The sequence below is a fragment of the Bidens hawaiensis genome, unplaced genomic scaffold (assembly GCF_021521415.1).
Source record: "Bidens hawaiensis isolate Kalapana, Puna unplaced genomic scaffold, B.hawaiensis_p1.1 tig00011762_1, whole genome shotgun sequence".
NCBI classification, from domain to species: Eukaryota; Viridiplantae; Streptophyta; class Magnoliopsida; order Asterales; family Asteraceae; genus Bidens; species Bidens hawaiensis.
Window position 1 is genome coordinate 101,429 of NW_027491932.1, and position 18,310 is coordinate 119,738.

Here is an 18,310-nt window from a genome sequence, read left to right on the forward strand (position 1 = left end):
TGGCTTCCCCTTATGGGAGGAGAAATAGATCTCCTGGGAGGCTCATCATACGTCAGGGTACGGCCATGGAAACACTCATGCCGGACCCGACGTTCATATTCCGCTTTCAAACTTTCTTGTTGGACACGAAGCCACTCGTCCGGAGACAAAGTTTCTTCAATCCTGAGGTTATGACGGTGAGCTCTTCTTGGATCGGAGTCACCAGAATCTTCTTCCAAACCTAACTCCGATTGAGTTCGGTGAACTTCTCTTGCAACACGTTCTAGATTTCTCAATTTAGAACCACCTGGAGCTGTGACATGCCCCAAGTTGGTAATTGGTGTAACCACGTTATCAGTGTTCACCGGAGTGACACTTTCTTGTTGAGCAAACAACCCCCGAGCTGTTGAACCACCCAAGGTAAAACCTCTGGGGTTCATGGCATCAGTTCGTGTAGCAGGAGGCGTAATTCGAGTAAACACAGATGTTGCTCCTTCACGTGTTTCAAGGTTGAGATCACGTGGAGGTTGTGTTTGATTCTCCATCGGCCCTTTAGGTAACTAAGTCATATCGTTAAGAGAACGGAAATTTTTTTTGCTGTTCTAACAAAAGCACGGATGGCGCCAATAAAGAAACACGGATCTACTCCCCACTAATGGGTCTTAGATCCGATGAGTCCACAGGGTAGAATACGGATAACTGCCAATACGATATGAACACAACTCCTAAAGTCCAGTGACGTGAACCCTGCAAAACAGAACACCGTGAGCTCGTTACGGGAAGGATGAGGTGGGGGGTCTTCCCATAACCACCCTCCGGCGTGAGAATAAGTACAGTTCTGATGAGAAGATAAAGTACTTAGTAAATTGAGAGAGTACAGTGATTGTGAATGAATACCTCATGATTATTGAGAGGGTATTTATAGCCGAAGGGTATGGGAAGATGATTGGGCCAGCTGTCCCTTTGGAAGATGCTCTTCTAACTTCCTGGACACGTGTCCTCATATTACTGGTCTGGCTCATACGTTGCATTTGCATGTATAACAACCTGGACACGTGTCCTCTTATGGCAGGACGACGAACAACCCTGGCCATGTGCACGGTTATAACAACCTGGACAAGTGTCCTTCAATAACTGGTTGATATATCACGTATTACTTAAGAGAGCATCTTGGTAAATCTTCTAGAGTGTTATCACATACTAACAGCTGTCCCAGGGCATTGCCTCGTAGCTGTTTACGCGGACGGGCTTTCTGTCCTGCGGACAACTTATGAGGGTGCCAGGATGCTTCCGCATGACTAGTGAGGATGTTTCTTCCTCCCCTGGTTATGCGGATGACATGGATTCCCCGCGGGTGCCTTATGAGGGACTTCTGGTTGACCCGCGGGTGTCACTTAAGGGTATTTGGGTCTTTTTGGTACCCTACCTCTATAAGTAGCCCATGACATATGTCCATAAATTAAATCTTCAGTCACCTAATACTTAAGATACAAAATGTCGACAACAACTGGTTTTGTTTTACTTCTCACTTGCACCACCATTTTTAATGTATTTCCTACATATTTAGCCACTGAGTTCAAAACTTACATTGTTCTCTTAAGTTCACCTCAAGGCCAGACCCAACAACATTGAAGACTGGTGTAACTCATTTTTGTTAAAAGTAGCAGCACAATCAAATGAAAATCCAGAGATGGTTTTCACGTACCATCATGTGATTACAGGATTTATGGCTAAAATGTCAACAGATCAAGCAAAGGTGACAGAGGGTATGAGTGGAGTTTTATCCATAAGGCCTTCTAGCGTATATCATTTACACACAACTCATTCACCTTACTCTTTCTCGGCTTGCGCCAAAACTCAGGCTTCTGGAAAGACTCAAACTATGGGAAGGGAGTCATAATCGGGGTTATGGACACCCCGGACATCCCTCTATTAACTACGATGGTGTCTCCCCCTCCGCCACCAACGTGGAAGGGTAAATGTGAAGTGGCAGGGTTTAATAACAAACTCATCGGAATAAGAAGTTTTATTAAAGGAACTTCTCCGATAGATGTTGTAGGCCACGGGACACACATCAAGCATCGCTTCGCGGAATTTGGTAGACAACGCAAATGTGTTTGGGTTGGGAATGCACTGTTAGAAAATGGTTGTTTTCGCTACAAACATTTTCTATAATTTTCCCACAACTCAAATTTTCCTACAATTTTTCCACAACTTTTCGCCAATAATCAAATACAAAAAAAGTAAATGTTTTACACAAGTTTCCTACAACATAGAGGCATAAAAAAAGTCTTGTCACAATTTTGACAAAAACGTAAATCCATTTCCGAGAAACTACCGGCAATTTCTTTGTACATTTATTAGATATTAACCTTCATAATAAAAAAATCAACATACAAATAAAATAACACACTTTTGTAGCAAAACGGTCGGAACACTATTAAATTTTGCCACAAATTTGCAACAAATTTTAATTAACACTTTTGTGGCAAAATTGTGGCAAAATATGCAAAGTTTGCTACAAATTTCGGGAAAATGTGTATTAATTATTGAATACTTAAACTAATTATAATGAAACCCTACTTTTGTGGCAAAACGCTTGGAATACTTGCAAAATATGCAAAGTTTGCTACAAGTTTCAAGTAAATGTGTGCTAATTGTTGAATACTTAAACTAATTATAATGAAGAGAAAAGATCAAATAAGAAGTTTGATTTTCCTAAGAAGGCTAGGAAGGAGGGTATTTTTGTCTAATACCTTAATATTGAAAACTCACTTAATTTAATTTCAAAAACCCACTTAATTAAAACCCACTTAAATTTTCACTTATCTCCTACAACCACCACCGCCCACCGCCGCCACCTTTCCGGAAAAGTCTTCAGAAATTTTAACGGAAAATAAAACACTGTGAAAAACACAATGAAAAGGACACAATGGAAAAAACACTATGAAAATAAAAACACAATGACAAAAACACAATGAAAACACAATTAAATAAACACAATGCAAAAAACACTATGAAAAAATAAAACACAATTGTATAACACACTTTTGTAAAACACAATTATAGTAAAACACAATTTGTAAAAACCCAAGAATTTTTTTTTTATTTTTATAGAGCAATATGGTACTCATATAAAAGATAAAAAAAACACTCGTTTTTATGGTGAAATTGTTTTGAAAAAAAAAATATCGTATAAAAAAGTTATGGACGTTTTAAAATAATGGGGGAATTTGACATGTGACTTGCATGTGGAGAGAGAAATTCAACAAATGTGTTATCCCTATTATGCCCTTACCCTTGTTTTACACTTGATGATCTCTCTAATCTAATCTCAACCATTCAATTTTAAAATGAATGGACAAGATTATTTTCTATCCTTCCTAGGAAAACTAATCTTCTTATTATAACCCAACTCTTATAATGAAACCATTATGGCAAAACGATCGGACTCTTGCAAATTTTGCTACAAATTTGCTACAGATTTGTAATGACCACACTTTTGTGGCAAAACTGTGGAAAAAGTTGTTTGGTTTGCTACAAGTTTCCAGAAATTGTGTATTAATTGTTGAAAATAATAACTAATAATAATGAAACCACACTTTTGTGGCAACATTGTAGCAATATTTTGTTAAGCTTTCTACAAATTTATGACAACTCGGGGTTATTTATTGAATATAATATTAACAAGTAATCGTACACGTGCTTTGCTGTGGGCCAAGTTGATGTCACGTGTAACGTGTTTGATGACAATCTTTCTAAGATACCTAAAAATGTTACTTCTAATGTTTATTAAAAATACATTTAACAAATGGTTACATAATATAGAAAAATAAAAGTATGCAACATAAAGACTTGTATTCTTTGATCAAGGCATTTGATCATCCATTGTTTCATCAATCTTGATTCTTGAGTGATATTCGAAACTCACAATAGCTATCTTGTAGTTTTGTAATCTTGTTTCTCCTAGATGAGTTTCAAGCCTTTCTAATACTTCTAAACCTAATACCATGGCCAAGCCATAGTCTGCAATCTAGTATATTCTACAACAAATAATGAAATAAGATTTATTTTGCCATGCAAATGTATAATTGTATCATCTGCAGGTGTTGAAGTTGTAATCTGACCTGTAGTCTACCACATGACCCAAAGTAACAAAGCCAATCGTATTTATTAACTATAAAATGCAATCAACAAATTTTCAACAAAATCCAACCATCCTAGTGGTGACCTTAATGGGTGATCTTAAAGTTATTCAGTTTTTACAAACAACTGGAACACCATATCAAATGTTGATGAAATATATGAAGTTCAACAAAAGTACAAATTAGATCCAAATGAAGACTTGCCTTTGTAACGGTGATCTTAAAGTAATTCGAGCTCATAAAGACAACGGTTAAAAGCTGGAATCCCGCTCTCCCTGAAATGTTAATTAAACCTGACAACCTGCATAATCCAAGAAAAGTACAAATTACATTTAAATTAAAAAAACAGTAATCAATTTGTAATGCAAACATTATTAGGCTGAGGGGTGTGGGGGGCGCGAGAGGGGGCGTGAGTGGGGGCGCCATCCAATAATATTGTGACGTGTGGCAGAGAGAGAAACTTGATAAGATGGGTATTGGTAGTGGTGATAGCGCCCCGGGGCATGGTGTGGAGGGGCGCGAGAGGGGGCGCGAGCGGTTTATTTTTTTATTTTTTTATAAATGTATTAAAAAAACGTATTATTAAAAAAACAAGTAATTATTTAAACAAACACACATTAATTAAAAAAACACATTAATATATAAAAAAAATTAAAGTACTAAAAAATTAAAAAAACACATTAATTAAAAAAAATTAAAAAAACACATTAACATTATTCTTATTCTTCGGCTTCGTCTTCTTCGATCAACCTCTTCCGGATACGTTCCTTTTGTTTTTCCATCAGCATTTGGTCGACCGGATTTAGGTGGCTGAAGTCTCTTGCAAGGAAGTCCAAATCTCTCATTCTTTTTTTTTCCTTTTTGTCAACAGAGACCACCTCCAGGGTTTTGTTGAATTTATTGAGGGATTCAACAAGATCGTTGATGTTTACGGCTTCCCCCTCAGCCGGTTTTTTCCCCCTGGCGTCCCTTCCCAATGGCCGCCTCCTCGGCGGTGAAGACGTTTCCTCCCCCGCAACGTTTAGGTCGAATCCAACCCGGCAATCCGACCCGTCCGTTGTGCTGTACGCTCCAGACGAACTAGTTTTAGTCCGTTTCGGCCCTACTTCCGCATCAAGGTCCGGCGCCACCAGCTCAACCCACTTGGCACACCTTCTCAACCTCTCCCACAACTTTACACCGTCCCACGTCTTCACCGCCCCATACCTCCGCAGGCACTCCTGCTTCCACTCTTCGACAGTGAAATTATAGACCGCCAAATCGTCACTGCCACTTGGTCTCATACGACCGGCGTTCCTGTTGAACAGATTAGTAAACAAGCCGACAAATTTTCTAATTTCGGTCCACCGACCCGAAATCATATCGGGATTCCGCTCTGTACTCCCAACGAGCGAATAGAACGTCTCCCTAACCTTTGTCCAAAAGACCTTGCTCTTTTGGTAGTCGGCTGCAAAATTATGTAAATAAATTTGTAAGCCATTTAACTTTTTTATTTAACTTTTTATTTACAATCATTTTTAAAAACGTTAAAACAATTACCGCAACGCCGATCCTCAGAAATGGCTATCCAAGCCCGACACAGGGCTTCCTTCTCATCCGATGACCACGGAGTGATTTTCCGTTTCGCCCTTCCGGTCGAAGCCGAACCCGACCCGTCCGTTGCAAGTTGTTTTTTCCGGTGGACGCGTCTTCTTTGTCCCGCAGCTTCACCTTCTGGTTCCGGTTCTTGTGTCTCCGGAACTACAAAGTTAGGAGACGGTTGCATGTTGGATGGTTGAAAGCCGGATGATTGTTGCGACCCCGAATAAAACATCGGTTGTTCCGGTGCCGACCATAAATCGTCGTAAGGGTAATCTGAATCTAGGTTTGGGTACCAATTTCCAGACATGTTTTTAAAAAAAGGTTTCGAAGATAGGGTGATTTTGGGTTTTGGGTGTGGTGTATGATATTCGTTTTGGTTGTAGTATGTGAGAATGGTTGTGTTTGATATGTATTGTGATATATGTATTGTGATATATATAGATGATTTTGTTAAAAAAAAAAAAATATTTTTATTCATTATTAAAGCCTTCCAACGGCTCTTTCCCATTTCCCACAGCCACTCACGCGCGCGAGCCTCCTGGCGCCTGCCTCGTTTTCCGCTCTCGCGCCCCTCTCGCGCCCCTCTCGCGCCCCGGTGGTGTGGCTCTCGCGCCCCGGGGCGCTATCGAAGTCCCTCACGCGCCCTGACTAGCGCTCCGCACCCCTCAGCCTTATACTTATTCCTATGTTAATGGTATGTAATGGTTACTGATTAGTTAAAACCCAATTCCGGTTGAGTTTCATCAAAGCTTCGACAGTAAATATCTAGCTGTAAAACGCAGCAACAATCACAACCAAGCTTAGGCATGAAACGACTGACACTATAATGCACCAACAACAAAACACAATAGGATATAAAGAATAACTGGTAACAGCAATCGTGAACCTGATTAAAAAGACGGCGCTCATCGGAGGTCGCACCATGTCCGGCAGACGGCGCTCATCGGAGAGCAAGACACGAACATCGGAGATGGCCGCTGGCTGGCTGTACGCCTCTCTACCTAACCCTAACCCTATTTCAACATCATGATGAGAATTTAGGGTTTAACATCGTCTTGTAGTAGATATTATGTACATAGACAATAGACAAATCGGTGGTATTGTATATCAGAATTGAAGCGACTCAGCCTCTCCCTCTCTCTAAAGCACCTCCTCTGTATCGATGTCTGAACTACGAAGGAACAAAATGAGGTGGATGTTGAGAGGCAGAGACACGTGACCACATACAAAATACTACTAATAACGTGGCAACATCATGTTTCTTAAAGATGTACAAACTGCTTAGATAGTTGTACCTTTTTGCTACAGTAGAGTTTGTGAGTGTAAGACCGAATGCATTTTAAATAAATATATATATAATAAGTAATAAAAATCAATATCAAGAATACACTATTCCTTGAAACGAATTTAATCATGATCATAATATCGAGTACCAGACACAAAAGTCAAGCTATAGATAGTATAGATAGTCAAATCGATATGTTTACCCTTTTACAAATGAATAGCTAGGCTTTTGATCTCAACACATATACCATCATCTGAATAAACAATTTATTTAAAGGCATTCACTTCTTACTATGACTATTTGCGCTTCACAATAACGGTTGTGAATAGCTACTCCTAATAATCAGCATCAACTGGATATGGTTGATTACTAAACCAATACTCTCGCATCTGTTTTACAATGGTTAGGAGCCTCACAAATTCCATTGTAATGTAGACAACCTATTGCATCACATTCTCAGGTATCTTATAAATAGGTGAAAGATTTTGAGCATGGGATTTCGAGAGCGCCATATCATAACGGGTTATTCTTTACAATCCAATCATAACCGATTATTGGATACTTTTCGAGATCCACTAATAAAGATGTCATAGGATCAGCTATCCTTAACGGTAGGGTTACTTTCTCAAATACATCGGTATACTAATTTCCATTTCAAATGTCTTTGGTGTACCCATAAGAATAAAACTGAGGTAGGGTTACGATATAAAAATCTAGGTGATTCGATAGTTCTTTCCAGAAAAGAAAATGTTGTATCATATAATCACAGGCACTTTAATAAGGAGTGAAGTGGCACTACGCCCTATGAGTCTTTGTAGACGAAGCTACAATGTCTCATTTAATTCATCGGAGATATGAAAAACTATCACTTCGAAAAAATAGGATGTTTGGAACTAACCTCTTTTCTACAATCCTTTTTCGAAAGGGACTTGCTAAATATATTCGATGCTTAATCGCTAAGGTGAGTATTTCACTCCCCTCTTTTTAACTCATTTTTAGCGTTTTCGGGTCATATGCGTAAGTGGCTATTTTATATTATATAGTATTCAAACCGCAACTAGTTATCCTTGTGTTTTTATCAGTTTGCCTAACTTGTTATTTGCTTACTTGCTTTATTTGAACGCATTTTGGTGAAATTCCTCATTATAGTATGATCATACGGCTATCTTTGGCAATCGATGTCCATTTTTATGGCAACGGTTTAGTCCTTTCTTGGTAACCAATGTCCATTTATTTGGAATTGGTTGAGCCATTTCTTTATGGTTTGATTGATTGTTTACGTGCTATGGCTTAACTGTTATCTCACAGGAACAATTTGCACTTTTATTATTATTATTATTATTATTATTATTATTATTATTATTATTATAGTGTTAAATATGGTGTTATAATGACTCAACCTGGTGTTGACAAATCTATTTGTATTTTTAATGCCTATGCAGGTTATCGCATGACATGATTATCAAGATTGTTTAGAGACATTTAGGATTGCATGCTAGAGAGAAGAAACAAGATTTAGATCATATTTTTGTCTTTACTTATTTTAATGATATTTTATGTGCTATGATTATTTGAATTTGTTGTACTATTTAAATTGGAATAATAGATATCATCATTTTAAATATTGCATGATAGTACCTTGAGAGATGTGAGCAATCAGCTCACGCCCCGGCATTTCCGCCTTAGGTTGGAGTGTGGCATATGTATATGTATGTATGCACGTATATGTGTATAAACGTATATGTAAGACTTACACGCTAGAACTACTTATACGCCAATGAAGACTTATACGCCATAAGAGACTTATACGCTTAAATGATTTTCCGATTAAACCAAGATAAACGACGTATACGTACGTAAACGATAGATATGGGCTTATTTGATAAGTAATTAATTAATAAGGAAAGGTAACGTTTAAAATGGGAAATGACTTAGAAATATAATATGATTAGGAGTAGTTAAGTGATGCTTGTTAATTGGTATACGGTTAGTCGTGCACAGCTCAAGAAGAGCATAAGCGTAAATTCAGAAAGGAATAACTTACAGATGAGTTTCTAGCCTCATTTCCTTGTTAGGTTTTCGGAGTTGTGTGCATACTAAGGGAATGTTTGGGATTGAGTTTGAAAAATGTTTATTGGCTTTCTTAAAAAAGTCATTTTGAAAAGCCTGGATTTGGGGCTTTTTCTGAAAACTGTTTTTTAACCCTTTCAAAAAGCTAAAATAAAAATGATTTTTGTGATTGCCAAACACATTTTGGCTTATTGGCTTTTTGAAAACATCAAAAAGCCAATAAGCATTTTTCAAACTCAATCCCAAACATGCTCTCAATGTGATTAGTTAATACACTTACCTTAAATGGTAAGTGTATACCTTATATGATTTATGTGATCGTTATTGAAGTTGTGAATGAATGACTTTCGGTACATGAACGATCTTCGGATATTGCACGTAACACCAGGAAAGGTGATCGTTAAAACATAGGAATGTTTTATATATATAATGAATGTATGTTATATGAAAGATTGAGAGTATGTATGAAAATTTATAGAAATAAATATAAATAAAGGTATGTTAAGGTTGCATGGAAGAAGGAAACCAAGCCCTAATAATACTCGAGGAAGAAGGGACTGGACCCTAATAATATCCGAGGAAGAAGGGACCGAGCCCTAATAATACTCGAGGAAGAAGGGACCGGACCCTAATAATATACGAGGAAGAAAGTGGACCGAGCACCAATAATACTCGAGGAAATAGGGCGTAATGCTCTTTAAAACGTATAAGTATGTAAAGAAAGAATAAATGAAAGATATGAAAGAAAGAAAGAAAGAAAGAAGGTATATACTTATGTATGTACGAAAGAAAGATAAGTAGGTTAAGTAAGTAATATGTATCTACGGATACGTATGAGTAAGTATGTGAATGTATTATATGTTACCTAATTAACTAGAATTCACTCAGCGTAGCTGACTTTTAGTATGCACGAAGGTAAATAGACTGAAGCAGCTAGCTTGAGGGAGACACATGGCATGAATTGAAGAGGTTGGCATCTGAAAATTTGTCATGATGTTTTAATAATTTATTTTAAGTTATGTTTTTAAAGACAAGTTAAGAATGATTTGTAATGAATGATTGAAGTTTTATTATTCCGCGAAAGTTTTAATTAACTCTGATATTTAAAACTATGTTTATAAATAAATTCAACGCCAATGTAGGGCACCGGGAACGAGGCCTTACAATATATATATCTATATATATATAGAGAGAGAGAGAGGATGGTTCTGACAAGAAATGAATATTAACCACTAGTTTTATTTTAGGTATTAAATGTTTAAAGATAAATGAAGAATGGATACATGCATTCTCTCTCTTCAATTAATATAACTAATAAATCATAATAATTATCTCTTCGATTAATATTACTAAACAAATTATTATAATTATAAAATATTAAGAATAATTTATTTTATAACTTATTTTTTCTCTCTTGAATATTTATCATACACAAATACAATTTATATTTATAAGGCTATCTACATCAAACCATCCTCAGACCCTACCATAGCTTTGCTATTGGTAGGATGTACTAAGTACAATGATTATGATGATGATGATGATGATGATGATGATGATGATTAAAATCTTTCTTTCCAAAACAAATTTCTTCCAACTCAATATATTAATATAAATCAACATGCAGTTACATTGTGATGAATAATACAAAAAACGGAATAACTCTATAGCATAGTAACCAAGTTTTAAGTTTGTTCCAATTAAGTCACTCATATTTTATTTTGTCTCAATTAGGTCACATAACTTTAAGTTTTGTCTCAATTAGATTACTCAACTTTCAATGATTCTCGATTAAGTCACTCAACTTTCAATTTTAGCACAATTAGGTCACTCAACTTTCAATACATGTTCTAATACTATCTAGTTTACCTTCATATTATATGTTCACAAATAACTAAAACGTCATTAAAACAACATTTGCTTTATTTTTTATCAGTAAATATATCACTTGCACTAATATAGTAGTTGCCTCTCTTGTTTTAGAACACAAATAGAAATTTAAGTGACCTAATTGAGACAAACTTTTATGCAACATTGTTTTCTATGATCTTAGGAGCGCTGGCCGCAAACCTCTGGCAGGCATCGCAGCTCTTAGCATGTGCTACGTAATCTGCATTAACAAAAAAAATATACAACCCACACAAAAACATAAAACCTACAGTTGTTTTAAGTATAAGAAAGCATATAACCTACACATAAAAAACATATAACCTACAGTTGTTCTGAGTATAAGAAAGCATATAACCTACACATGAAAAACATATAACCTACACACAAAATTTAGCATCAATAAAATACACACGCACACGAAAACATAACCTACACCTAAAATACATATAGCCTACACACGAAATTTTTATCCTACACAAATACAATATATTCATATATTAAAATTTCTTTCTTTCCAAAACCAATTTCTTCCAACTAAATATATCAATATCCATCAACACATAGTTATATTGTGATAAAAACACTAACCTACACACAAAATTCAGCATCAATAAAATACACACGCACACGAAAAATATAACAACACACGGAATTTTTATCTTACACAAACACAATTTATTCATACATTAAAATTTCTTTCTATCCAAAACCAATTACTTCCGACTCAATATATCAATATCCATCAACACGTAGTTACATTGTGATGAATAATACAAAAATCTATCTTACACATGTTTGCATTAAATATCAATAAAAATATACAACCTACACAAAAACATATAACCAGCACTTATTCTATGAATAAGAAAACATATAGCCTACACACGTGTTGGATATGCATATGTTTGTGTAGTTTATATAATTGTTGATTTCGAATTACATATGTAAATTGTATGCTTGTTTTTATGTTATACGTTTTTATTGCTCAAAACAAGTGTATGTTATATAATTTTGTGTAGGTTGTATATTTATTGTTTATATTTGGTAGACACATTTATATGATATTTTTTTTAATATTATTTATCACAATAATTTTCTAGGTATATCAATTGAATAAAATATATTTTGTTTTAATGTTTATTGCTAAAAAATACGCGTTGATATATGCTAATAAATTGAGTGGAAAGAAATTGTTTTTTAATATGAAGCAATAGTATCATATGAATAAATTGTATTTTTATTGAATAAAATTAAGAGGGGTAAATAAATTATAAAACTAAATTAGTGTTTTTATTTTTTAAATTATTATAGTTAGTTAGATATATTATTTAGGGAGAGATTTATAATTGTTATAATAGTTGCATTACTTGGAGAAAAGGAGAGAGGGAGAGAGAATATTTATTGTTGCATTTACATATTTTTTATTTATTTTATAACATTTAAAACTTATAATTAAATTAGTGGTCTATATTGATTTCTCGCACTTTTCACACTAAAATCACTTCTCGCTTGAACTTAAGCCTATATGTGTGTGTGGGTGTGTGGGTGTGCACACACATATCGCCCCACCACCACCTACCTCCACCATCAATTAAGAATACGACCCGTGATGGTGGCTGTTATCGATAAAGACGACCAGTTCAAGTTTTTGAAATCCTAAAGCCTCCACAGAAGACGATTAATAATGAGAGATAAGTTTGATTGACAAAAACTAAATATCTAAAGATCCTATACCTTTATGTATCCATACCATATATCTAAATTTTTGAAGAAAAGTTGTACATTTCAAGTGCAAAAAGACATTATAACTAACTTCATTTGCAATTCATTTTTAGTTTAATAAATGGTTTATTAAGTGCATTTCATCCTCATGTAAAATCTAATTATCCTACAATTGTTACATAACTAGGAGGATTCCCCGTATTAAATAGTTGTTCGGTCCGTATCAATTAGGTTTGTCACAGTATTGGACTACCGGTACAATACGAACGCACTGAGTATGGTTTATGATAAGAAAAAACGCTTTATTTAATAAACCTCATATCATAACATTGAGAAAACGTTAATCGCAATCGTGTATATAGTTTCTTGATAGTTAATGAAAAAGAATTATCAAATAAAATACTCCCTCGGTATTGGTTCTAGCGACTACTGGAATATTATTTGTCGCTTATTTTTACCTTCTTGGGCATGTAACAATTCACCAAATTTCTACACATTGACGAATCTTTTAAAGGGCCAAAGTGGGCCTCAGCCCACCCATCTTTTTCGTTCATTAAAGGAAAATAGTTCAGAAAAAATAATGTATATATATATATGGTTCAAATAAAAATAAACAGTTTCCTAAGAATTGTAAGAACCAACAGATTTTTGACATTTGTCATTACAAATTATGATGAAAGAACAATTCTAGAAAACTATGTCGGTTATAATGATTAAAGAGTAATTCTAGAAAACTATATCGGTTATTGATAATTTTAAATCTTAACCATTTGTTAACATGATCCAATGGCTATGATTTATTCATATTTTTCTTAATAAACTATTTATTTGTAAGATAACCCTCCTCTATATATGGTTAGGATTTTAAGAGAACTTTTTGAAATTGGAAACTTTTTTAAATTGAAAACTTTAAGAACCATTTTGGGCCACAAAATACCTCTTTAAAAATTATAAAACAAAAAAAAAACGAAAATTTTAAAAAAGTAAAAAAAAAAAACAAAATTTTTTATTTTTCATCTAGGTTTCATAAAAAAACACCTAATTATACACATGTGTATATTTTTATTGGAAGAATTGGTGCTTGAATTTGGTATACGTGTTCTTTGATTATAGATTAAAACTTAATAGCAACGAGTTATTTCTGTATTTTTTTATTTGTGGTGTTAAAAAGTGTGTGAAATTTATAAGGAATTTGAGTGTGTGAGAACGGTAATTTGAATATTGAATTTAGAGTTGAATCATTGAATGAATTGGTGTTTTAGTTGAAGTATTGAATATAAAGCTTTTATAATATATTGTATGACCCGACCCGACCCGACCCGACCCGACATATAAATAAGAAAAAGAAATTTGATGTTCAAAATCCGCCATTGTTTCTACATTAAGAAATACGCATAATGTACAACAAAACCAGTTGTAGTTATCACCAAATTAAACAAACTAATCAAATAACCAAGTTTATTAACCATTTCGTCCATAAGTTATAACTGGCTAAAATTCTACACGAAACAAAATCAAAGCTGGCTGAGAAAGTGATTGTTAACAGGCTGAATACCTTTACAATTTTTGGTAGATGTGTGAAAACAACGTACTTGCTGAATAAGGATAAATATTAATAATAAAACTTAGTACCTTTTATGTGGTTTAAACCTTCTTTTAGGCAAAGGGAAACTTGTAGAAATGAACAAATGATGCGTGTATCAGTAGCTATGTGCGAAAGTATTGCAATTTGTTAGTAAATTATACCTAAAGAATAATTTCATATTCGATCGGGTCCACTCAAAGGTGATTACAAACTAAACTCTGTTTCACAGTGTCATCTCAATGATATATAAATACCCATTATGAGTAGACAGTGACATTTTTTATACATCCACAATTAAATCTTCAGTCACCTTAAAACATTCGATAAAAATGTCGTCAGCAATCAGTTTTGTGTTACTTCTCACTTACACCACCTTTTTCAATGTACTTCCCACCAAAGCCACTCAATTCAAAACTTACCTTGTTCACTTAAGTTCACCTGAAGGCCAGACCCCCAACGACATTGAAAAATGGTATAACTCGTTTTTGTTGAACGTAGCTGCACGATCAAACGAGAAACGTCCAGAGATGGTGTTCACATACCGTCACGTGATTACAGGATTTGCTGCTAAAATGTCAGCGGGTCAAGCAAAGACGATGGACGGCCTGAGTGGAGTTATCGGTAAGGCCTCAAGGTGTCCACGGGGCCTCGTTATGCAATGACGCACTCTCTGACCCAATAACTGCTGAACAGATAATTGAGATCCCTTTTTGCAATGCAAAGCAAAAAGGGCATTCCTTTCAATGCAATGCAAAAAAGGGATCTCAATTATCTATTCAGCAGGTAATTATGGGTCAGAGAGTGCATCATTGCATAACAAGGCCCCATGGACCCTTACGGTTGGGGCTAGCACATTATGTTCTACTCGCATCAGACGGTGGTTACAAGGAAGGGTTGAGATTAAGAAGTATTTGAACTCAACTTTATCTCCTGTTGCAACTAGAGGTGCACAAATTGGGTTTTTTCAAATATCCGGGTTCGGGTATGGAACCGGTTTTGGGTATTGAGAGAAATTGGGTAGGGTTCGGGTAGGGTATTGAGGAGAAAAACCCAACCCTATGCACCCGGGTAGGGTAGATCGGGTTCGGGTACTGGAACCGGATATGTGTCCGGGTACGACCGGGTATTAATACCCGGTTTTGAATTTATAATTTTTTATTTATTTTAAATTTGTTTAAAAATTAAATTTGCTTTGTAATTTATATAAATAATTGAACTATATTACAAAAACCTTAAATCCACTCAAGCACAAATTATTTACTTAATAATATGCATTTTAAAAAAGTTTAAACATAAAAGTTGTGAAGTGAACATAAAAATATACTATAAAAACTCATGTATTATTTCGGGTATTAGAAAATTGGTATCGGGTATCGGGTATCGGGTATGACCGGTTCCGGGTATTTACGGGTATATCGGGTACGGTTCCGGGTACGGGTATTGAGCTCAAAAATCATACCCTATCCATACCCTACGGGTAGGGTCGGTTCAGGTTTCGGGTATAGAATACCCGGGTATAAAAATAACCGGTTCCGGGTATTTTTATCGGGTCCGGTTCCAGGTACGGGTTTTTTGTGCACCTCTAGTTGCAACTATCCGTTGCGGTGGAACTATGGTCGGGCTGAAATCAGATCCAGAGATGCCTTCTTTCCCTGGAAGAGGGCCAAATCGTTCAAGTCCTGGTTCAGATCGTTGATTTATGTTAAAACAAAAGGTGGTTCAGCTCGCTGATTTTTGTTAAACAAAAGTGATTTTGTTCGTTTAGTTTTGTATAAAAAGTGGCTCAGTTCGTTTATTTTTGTTAATACAAAAGTGGTTCGGTTCGTTTATTTTTGTTAAATAAGTAGTTCGATTAGTTTGTTTTTATTAAAAAAAAGGAGTTCGGTTCATTTATGTTGGTTTAGAAAAAATAAATTTTAGCTTAAAGGAATCTAACCCTGTTAATGAAAAAACTCGTTGACGCCTAGTAGGTCGAAACTCGAAACTTTTGTAAAAAATTTTTAACGTATGACTTGACGAATTCGATGAAAAAAAGTTTGAATTATCAAAATCCAATATAGTCAATTTAAATAATATATGTTTGGACGAAGAAAGCACGTCACATGAGTCGCCAAAGTGGGATACGCCTCTGACAAGTGACAACAAAAGCACATGCATAACATGTTGTTGGTGTGGATCTATCGATGACTTTTTCTTTTTTTTTAATAGCAAGCAAATTTTATCTAAAATCTTTTTTAAACCTTGCAGTTAAAAGATTTAAACTCACCATCTTTATTTTAGAAATGAATATCATATCCCTAAACAAATCATGGGTAAACCATCATACCATTATTGACTTCCTTTTAATGAGTAAACAGTAAAATACGTAACAAATACTATGGATGATAATGATCCAAATACAATGATAAATCTCCAAATTCGCAATATTAGAAACGATTAATGAGACAGGAATTCGGACACCTATTAGAACTAAAATCCATTGATTGATAAAAAAATAAATTACAAACAATTGACAAATATGAATATTATTTAATGATAATAATAGATACCTCGAAGGATAATATTTATGTTTTTTTTTATCATGACTTTTAATATATACTATGGTGATTGATGACGAGCATTGTAAACGAGTTGAATTGATTAGAATAAATTCTTGTTTATATTCGTTCATTAAGCTTCTATCAGATAACAAGGGCGGACCTTGGTTGGGGCGGGGAGGGGTCCCCCCCCCCCCCCTCTGTTTTTGGGCTTAGCAGTATACATTAGCAGATAGAGTAGTAAAAATGAAGATATTTCCAAGTGTCTGTTGATCGATATTGTTTGTTTTTGGTCGCTGACGATAGACGGAAATGGAAGCGATGTTGAGTTGAGAACACTGGTAAAGAAATATGAGGAAGAAGATTATAGATCTATAGGGGTATTTAAGTAATTAACTAATTATAAGTCCCTATATATATATTTTTTTTGAACGGCAAACCAAAGCATATATTAATAAATAAACAAGTACAAACGGGAAAGGCTTAGCAAGTAGCTAGACCACAGCCCATAACCACTAGTAGTGAACACCACAAGCTAAAAACAAAACACCTAACACACTTTAAAACTACATCAATTTTCCCATGACAAAGTCCCCGCACCCGACCTATTTTTGACCCAAAGAAAACTAAGCGCCCTTATATCTCCCACCACTCTTTCCACCGTGACCCCCGAGCCCATTAAATACCATATCGTTTCGCGCTTTCCAAAGACACCATATCGAAACAAGGCAAACTGCATGGAAATACTTCGCCTTCCTCCTTGGGAACTTTGTGAATTTATATAAGTCTAAAATATCACGAACACTAAAAGCAAAAATATACGGGACTTTACACCAAAGTGTAATGGCCTGCCAAACCTCTTGCGCCAACCCGCATGAGACAAAAAAGTGTTCAGTTGTCTCTTCTGATTCACCACAGGCCGGACAGTCTAACGAGCCATCGATAATGTTCCGCTTGTACAGTATTGAAAGCACCGGGACCCTGTTTAACTCCGCTCTCCAAGCAAGAATACCTACTTTTCCCGGAACCCAATTATTCCAAGTTATTGTGTAATTCGGCACGGCGAATCGAACATCTTTGAGTCTATCTTTCAGGCTAGATACTGAAAAACCGCCTACACCATCCAACTCCCAACCCACAGTGTCGGTACCTCCTTCCAACACCACACCCTGACAGAGGAGAAGAAGTTGACGCAACTCCTCTAATTCTGAACCCGAACGCGGTGCTCTCGACCACTCCCATGTACTACAGATTTGGTCATCCACCATTACCAACCTATTTGCCACACTACACTCTTTCACTTTATCCAGCCCATACAAAAGAGGAAATCTGGCCTTCAGAATAACATCTCCAACCCAAAAATCAAGCCAAAAAAATGTATTATCACAACTTTTTATGACATGTTTGAACAAGAGTTCCAAACTAATCCCAAGGAAATTAAGTTCATCCGCTGATCTCTTAACTTGTTTCCATGGGCCCTGAAGAAACACTAAGTGACCCCGGCAGATTAAAGATA

General features: G+C 35.5%; 1 protein-coding gene and 1 long non-coding RNA gene across 2 annotated transcripts; both read right to left on the reverse strand.

The window, feature by feature from the left end:
* Positions 1-4,153: 4,153 nt before the first annotated feature.
* LOC143538918 (uncharacterized) lies at positions 4,154-6,862 on the reverse strand. Its single transcript, XR_013136335.1, has 3 exons — positions 6,781-6,862; positions 6,627-6,712; positions 4,154-4,425 (listed from the first exon to the last, which is right to left on the reverse strand). It is a non-coding gene; the product is annotated as an uncharacterized LOC143538918 (long non-coding RNA).
* Positions 6,863-17,420: 10,558 nt separating this feature from the next.
* On the reverse strand, positions 17,421-18,062 carry LOC143538932 (uncharacterized). Its single transcript, XM_077032369.1, has one exon. The coding sequence runs from the start codon at positions 18,060-18,062 to the stop codon at positions 17,421-17,423; it is 642 nt and encodes a 213-aa protein (XP_076888484.1).
* Between the last annotated feature and the right edge of the window lie 248 nt (positions 18,063-18,310).